The following is a 7,297-nucleotide window of genomic DNA, read 5'->3' on the forward strand; positions in this document are numbered from 1 at the left end:
CCTGGGGCCCCCCTCGTGAGGAAGCGGCGACCACGGGCTCCGGGTCTGCGGAGCGGGCTGCGCGGTGCCCTTGCCCTCGGGGCCGCGGGCCGCGGCGGAAGCGCGGGGCGGTGCCGGCTGGCAGCCAGCTCCTCGGCGCTCCCCCTCGGTGGCCGGCGGGATGGTGCGTCCCGCAGGGCGCGCGCGGCTCCCGCGCTTGGGCCACCCGGCGCGGGCGGGGGCGCAGAGGGAGGGGGAGCGGGCCCGACTCGCAGGACCGGGCCCCGGCCGCGCCGTTGGGGAGCGGGCCCCGCGGGGCGGGGCGGGAGCCGCCGCGGAGCTCTGGCCGCCGCGACCATGTCGGACCCGGCGCTCAAAGTTCCCGAGGAGATGTTCCGAGAGGTCAAGTACTACGCGGTGGGCGACATCGACCCGCAGGTACCGCGCCGCCCCCGCTCGCCGCCCTCCGCCCTCCGCCCTCCGCGTTCCCGGCCCGTCCCCGCTCCCGCCACGGGCGCGCGCCTGGGCGCAAAACGTAGGGACCCCGCCGCCCGGGCCCCGCCGGCCCTGCCGGCCTGCCTGTGCGGAGGCTGGGCCACCCGGCGCCGAGCAGGCCTGGGGACGGGGGGGCGGGGGCTGCGGGACCCGTGGTACCAGAGGCAGGGGACCTGGGAGAGGGGACCTGGAGCGGGGACCTGGGGGGTGGTCTGCGGGACCTTCTGGAGGGAAAGGCAGGGGACTTGGGGGTGGGGGTTCTGCGGGATCTGCGACCGGCGGGAAGCAGAGGAGAGGGAGGGGACATGGGGGTGGTCTTTGAGACCCGCGGCCCGGAGGCTGGAGGGCAGGGGGTCTTCGGGAACCACGATTAGGGGGAGCATGAGGGGAGGGACGGAGATCTGGGTCGTGCTCTACTGGGACCATCAGCGGGCAGGGCACCTGGAAGGTGAGCTCAGGGAGGGGATGACGTGGAGAGGAGGCTACTTTCTGACCAGAGAGGAGGGGAGGGCATGGGGGGGGCATACCTCGGGCCTAGCACGGATTGTCACCGGCCTCCGCCTGGTGGGGGACCGGCGTCCTGTCGCATTTGGTAAGTCCCCCAAGCCTGCCACCTCAGCCAACTGCTACTTTGCCTCTTTCTGGGGCAAATTCGGACTGGGAGCATCCTTCTTGCTGCCCACCCCGTGTGCCTGGGTTCCGAGAGCAGACAGGGTGAAGCGGATGGAGCTCAACTAGGAACCCTAGGTCCAGGCTGCTGGGGGCTTAAGTGAACCGCCCCTGGTGTGGCCAGCCACCGGAGCTCACACGGCTGGGCTGTGCAGCCTCAGTCGTGTGCAAAGCGGTCAGTTTGCCACCCGCGAATTCCCATTCTTTGATTTTCCTAATTGGGGGGATTAAACAGTAAATGTGGAAAATACCCAGGTAGCACCATCACTGTAAACATTAACAGGCTCACGCCAAAGGATATTGTGTTTTTTTGTAAGTTTAAATAATACTTCTGTTTAAACATCAGAGTGTTACTCTTCCGCCATGGAAGCAAATCTTAGTTGAGTATCTTTTTCAGGTCAATCCTCACAGTATTCCCTTTATTAAAGTTTGTGCAGTTAAAGTTACCTGGGGTGTCTCCTTTGCTTCGAGTGCTAAGCGTGGAGGCGAGGGAAAGCAAAGCCAGGTGATCAGACCTTAGTCCTCAAGAGTGGAGACAGGTGTTTAACCAATAATCTTGGTTGCCCTGGAAGGAATTATGGAAGGCTGATTGGTCTTGGCCTTCTAGAGGCTGGTCTGTTAGTATCTTAGTAAACTAAACTAACTCCCTTGCATGACCCCCAAGGTGGATCCTTTTTCTACTGTAACTATAGGGTGAAGAGATTGAGCCTTGAATCTAAAGATACACAGGTGTTGAACCCAGAGTGATCACGATGACTGCCTGTAACAGTGGCAGCTTTTTCCAGTATTGATAATTTTCCTGTCTTTCACTATCCATCCTTCTCCCCCACCTCCTTCCTACACTCTTTATTTCGTTTTAGGACTTTGGCTCTTATGAGGGACTTGAACCAAATGTTACTTAAAACCTGGAACAAGTTGAATTGAAACCATATTTGCTCAACTATGAGTCAAATTTAAGTGCTTAAAAATGTCCTTGGCAAACCACTTTGATGTGAAACAGTATATTTTCTAAACGATTTAGAGCCAGAACATTGATTCCCTGAATCTTGTAAAAATGGATTCAGAAAGTTCACGTATATTGAACATCTTGTACCTGTTAAGATGTTGGCCTAGATGGCGGATGTAATCTGAAGATAAGTGGAACCTGATACCTCTCCTTGAGGTTCCCTCATTGCTGAGGGGTGGGGAGCACACCTGAAGACATTATGGTATAGGGCGGTAGGTGCGGCAAGGACAGATTTTTCTGCTGGGGTGCCTAGGAAGAGGCACCACTGAACTTTTTGAAAGTAGGTGTCTTCTCAGTGGGGTGTTGAGCTATACACAGAAGTTAAGAAGAGGGTGAGGTGATGTCCTTTTTGTGGAATGTATGTGCTGAGGAACGGAGGCGTTGATATATTTGGGATACACCGGGATGACCAGTACACCTGGTGCAGAGTGACGTGAGTTAAATCTAGTCAGATTCAGTAGTGTGGAGACTGGAAAGATGCCTGTGGTTTGGGGATCTTTCAGTCCATGAGAAATCAGTATTTCAGTAGAGTTGTAGAAAAGGCAGGCGACAGTGGGTGAAGAGTGAGCAGGAAGTGAGGAAGTGAAGACAGGTTGGTCTGTTGTTCCAAGCGATTTGTCAGCAAGAGGAAGCAGAGTAGGGGCCTGGATGTGTGTGAGCGCGTGTGAGGACCAGTGAGAACTTCATTCTTCGTGGGTGGAAGGGGAGAGATTGAAATCTCAAGACTCCTAAAAAAGGCAATATGGTTGGAAATGCAGACTGGAGGATAGATAAAAGGAGGGTGCCATATTCTGTGGGTCAAGTTGAGTGAATGTGGAAACTAAAGATGCTTGGAGGTGACGGGAGGAAAGTGGAGGTGACCTGTGGCTACAAACCACTGTTTCTTTTTATTTAGAACAAATACTTAGCATTGGCTCCAGTTGCCATCTCTGGGTGGTCAGTAAAATATTCTGAAAAAATTTACCCAACTTGTGGGAAAATTGAGCTATGTAGGCATCAGGTCACCTTCATATGTGGTGCACACCTGGGCTCTTCAGGCTCTACCCTCACCTCCACCTGTCTCTGAAGTCTCTGGCAGGTGAGTAGCCTCCGGTTCACTTACCTCTCTGCACCTGGGGACCCCACTCTCAGAACTTTGGCCACCATTGACTCCCCGTCTGGTGGGGGCCCACGTCTTCCAGGTACCAGTGAAGTCTTTTCCTAGACTTTCCACATGGCATCAGAAGGATGTGCCCTAAACTGAAGTACTTTTCTTGCCTCCCCACCGCTGCACTCATGACCTGTTTCTCCGTGAATGCTCCTGTTGTGTCCCCAGCACTTTGTCTCTTGCACTCCTACCCCTTCCAGGCACCGAGTCTTGTGCGTTCTCACTTCTTTCTTCCTCCTTTCCCTAGTGACAGTCCTTGGTTCAGTTACCTGCTGCTTTCCCCTGGACTACTGCCGTTGTCTCAAACTCGTCCATTCTTTTTGCACTGATCGTAATCTTTCGATAAAATCTGGTCATGCCATTTCCCTGCTTAAAACACTTGCGTCGTTCCAGAAGACACTTCTGTATGAGAATAAATTGCAAACAGTTTTGCATAGCACGTGACAGTCTGACCCTGTCACCTGTCCAGTGTGTGAATGCTGCTCTCTCCCCGCTGTATGTATTTTTGTCTCGCTAACTCCTTAAGTTCATCAAGATTCTGCTCATGTAGCTCCTCTTCTAGAAACTTTACCATTTGTGGTGAAACTACCTGTCCCTAAGCCTTGAAGTTTGAGCCTGGGCACCCAGTCTCAGCCCTGAAACGTTGTCTGTCAGACCTTCTGTTTTCAAGACAGAGACACTACCTAGTACCTGGCTCACAGCCTCCATGCTTCCTTGGTCATTGGATCAGGATCTGCTGCTTTCTACTGTCCTCAAATGTTTGATGGCATATGACTCAGAGTAAAAGGTTATTAATTCTGTGTGGTGAACATGGTGTGTTTTTATTAGAATTTCCATTGTTCACAACAATTTGTGTAAAACAAGAATGAAATGCGGTGTTTTTCATTTTAATTTGTGTGGTTTTTTGAAGGTTATCCAGCTTCTCAAAGCTGGGAAAGCTAAGGAAGTGTCCTACAACGCACTAGCCTCACACATAATTTCGGAAGACGGGGACAATCCTGAGGTTGGAGAAGCTCGGGAAGTCTTTGATTTACCTGTAGTTAAGGTTAGTAGTAAGTCTCATTAATTTTATACACTTCATCATGTGTCTTGAGATCAATACAAAGTCTTACCGTAACTCAGAGTGTTTGCCGAAATACTGCTTTGTATGGGAAGCAGCGTGAAGCCCGTTGTGTTAAATCATGCTGTGGCCAGGTTTCTGTACATTACAGGTAACTCTTGATGGGTCCGCTCATGCACCTGCGGTGGTGTGGCCCGGGTTCCTCTCTGCCCAGAGCTCTCTACGCCAGGGACGTGTCCTGGAAATGGGTGTGTCAGCCTACAGCGATGGGCATTGGGGATTCATGAGCAAGTGTGCTCTCTCCCAGGCAGGCAGAGTCCTGTCAGGATATGGCCCCTGGAGGGACCACTTTCCATCCCCACTGTGGCAAGTGGTCTTAATTTCCAGCTAGACACATTGGAGGGAGTCCTGCCTGCCATTTGCTGTGCTGTTTAACTGCTCTCCAACAGTGGTCACCGTGACTGTTCTCCCACTGTCCACCCGGTGGCCATTATTGGTACTGTCTAGCTGACTCGGGGTGGTTGGTTCTAGAAAGTGGGGGGCCTCACCTCATGGGTGACTTGTTCAGTTTGTTGATCTACACACTATGCTGTTCTCTTGCTGCTTGTAGTTGAGTTGACTGATGTTAAATGCGTGTTTTGAAATGTAATTTTGTAGTTTTGGTCCTTCAGTTTTTTTTTTTAATCGTAGCTGTTATATGTTTGTTTTAAAATCGTTCAGTTCCACTACCACTCTTTTCTTTATGCTATCAAATACTTTGCCTAAAAATCAGTATGAAAATTATTATGGTTTAATAACAAGAGAGGCTAGGAGTTAGGAAAGATTGCCAGTAGTTAGACTGGGGTGCCGAGAAGCTGGCTGGCTGCTGGGAAGTCTGCACCTCATCAGTACCCAGGTCTGAAGCTGCCTTGCAGGCTTAGGAACCTGACTTTTGAAAATAAACCTGAAAGCAGATCTGTCTCATGAGAAGGTTCTCAGAAACCAGACTCTCCAGAGATGGCATGTCAGTCAGAGTGACTATTAATTTACAGCAGTGACACGCGGTGGTCACGATCCTGCCCTGGACTCCTTGTTTCGGCATGGCCGGCTCCCTCGTGAAGCCGGAACATCGGCAGGTTTCCTGCTCGATTAACCTGACCCCACTTGGTGAGAGAGACAGGCTTGTGACCGGCGCACTTGCCTCCCTGGGACCCTGCTTTTGTCTCTGGTTTGCTTCCATTCTTCCTTAGCTGTGGGGACGGTATCTCCGCTCCCTCAGCAGCCTGGAGCCCCTTGTCTCAGGACGGTGACTTCCCCTAGATTGTGCGGGTTGCTGCGTGAACCTGAAAAGGGCAGCCTTAGTAACCAGTGTTGGGGACTAAGGTCATTGTTGCCAGACCATTTAGAGCAGTGGTGCTTAGATCTCGTGACGCTCCAGTCCCTTTTCGCAGCAAGCGCTTTGTAATACCCCCTCTACTATCCCTTTGTTTATATGTAAGAGGATATTACGTAATTTAAAACCTATGTGTACACATTATGTATAAATTGCCCAAACTGAAATGTAAAGGAGAAAAAAAGGAAAATAAATGTGTATTTCAGTGTATAAATCCTTGTGCCCAAGTCCATGGAGGATGGGGTAAGGAGGTGAGCTGCTGGGACTGGTCCGATGTGAAGGGACTGCCACAGATGTGGGCTGATCCCCTGAGCTCGAGGGTGAGGGAACCAGCTGGGAGGTAACATTTCAGAATGGTGATCCGTCCTTGCTAGAAGGCCAAGCTCAAAAAGCAGTCTTCTTCATTTTACGTGTTGTATTTGTGGAACAGTCAGGCTGTAGTAAGGCTGTGTAAAATACCTATTACCCAGCGTCTATAATTACCACCATTTCGCCAGTCTAGCTTGATAGACCCCCATCCTGCTCTTCCCCTTTGGCTGTGGTAGCATCAAAGGAGGCCCCAGGCACTCTCATCTTCCGTCCGCTCCACAGCTCCAGGCTGCTTGTGGTTTGTGGCAGCGCCCGTTCTGTCCAGGGACTGCAGTGCCCCAGGACAGGATGATGGAACCTGTCAGAGCTGACCCAGCAGTTGGTGTGCACCCCACGATGATGCTGCCAGACCCTCAAGTTCTTAGTCTGAGTTGAGCTGGTGGAGGCAGAGGCCCAGTTCCATAAGCACAGATCCTTGGCCTTTGACTTATTAAATTTGTCAAGTGGATTTTATTATTGCTATTTTTTAATTTTTTTAAAAGATTTTATTTATTTATTTGACAGAGAGAGACATAGCGAGAGGGGGACCATAAGTAGGGGGAGTGGGAGAGGGAGAAGCAGGCTTCCCGCCGAGCAGGGAGCCCGGGGCGGGGCTTGATCCCAGGAGCCTGGGATCATGACCTGAGCCGAAGGCAGACGCCCAACGACTGAGCCACCCAGGTGCCCCGACAAGTGCATTTTAAAAATAAGGCATCCTGGGCGCCTGGGTGGCTCAGTTGGTTGAGCAACTGCCTTCGGCTCGGGTCATGATCCTGGAGTCCCGGGATTGAGTCCCGCATCGGGCTCCCTGCTCGGCAGGGAGTCTGCTTCTCCCTCTGACCCTTCCCCTCTCATGCTCTCTGTCTCCCATTCTCTCTCTCAGATAAATAAATAAAAAATCTTTAAAAAAAAAAAATAAGGCATCCTACTGCTTCTCCCACTCCCCCTGCTTGTATTTCCTCTCTCGCTGTCAAATAAATAAAATCTTTAAAAAAAATAAAAAATAAGGCATCCTATAAAGAAGATGTGGTATATATACAATGGAATATTATGCAGCCATCAAAAGGAATGAGATCTTGCCATTTGCAACGACGTGGATGGAACTGGAGAGTATTATGTTGAGCGAAATAAGTCAAACAGAGAAAGACATGTATCATATGACCTCACTGATATGAGGAATTCTTAATCGCAGGAAACAAACTGAGGGTTGCTGGAGTGGGG

The 7,297-nt window shown here is 51.3% G+C and overlaps 1 protein-coding gene across 3 annotated transcripts in view; it reads left to right on the plus strand.

Annotated features, from left to right (window-relative positions):
• The first annotated feature begins 204 nt into the window (after positions 1 to 204).
• PAXIP1 (PAX interacting protein 1) overlaps positions 205 to 7,297 on the plus strand; it is a 42,616-nt gene continuing 35,523 nt past the window's right edge. For 2 of the 3 annotated variants that reach the window (XM_081799785.1, XM_081799784.1), the window contains exons 1-2: positions 208 to 417; positions 4,207 to 4,341. In XM_081799785.1, the coding sequence (XP_081655911.1) occupies positions 337 to 417; positions 4,207 to 4,341 (216 nt within the window). In that variant the 5' untranslated portion in view covers positions 208 to 336. Of the gene's footprint in view, positions 418 to 4,206; positions 4,342 to 7,297 lie in introns of all 3 variants that reach the window. The other variant, XM_081799786.1, reaches the window with a different exon arrangement.

This window comes from Leptonychotes weddellii, chromosome 12 (assembly GCF_054177405.1).
Source record: "Leptonychotes weddellii isolate Sample4059 chromosome 12, ASM5417740v2, whole genome shotgun sequence".
In the NCBI taxonomy this organism is placed as follows: Eukaryota; Metazoa; Chordata; class Mammalia; order Carnivora; family Phocidae; genus Leptonychotes; species Leptonychotes weddellii.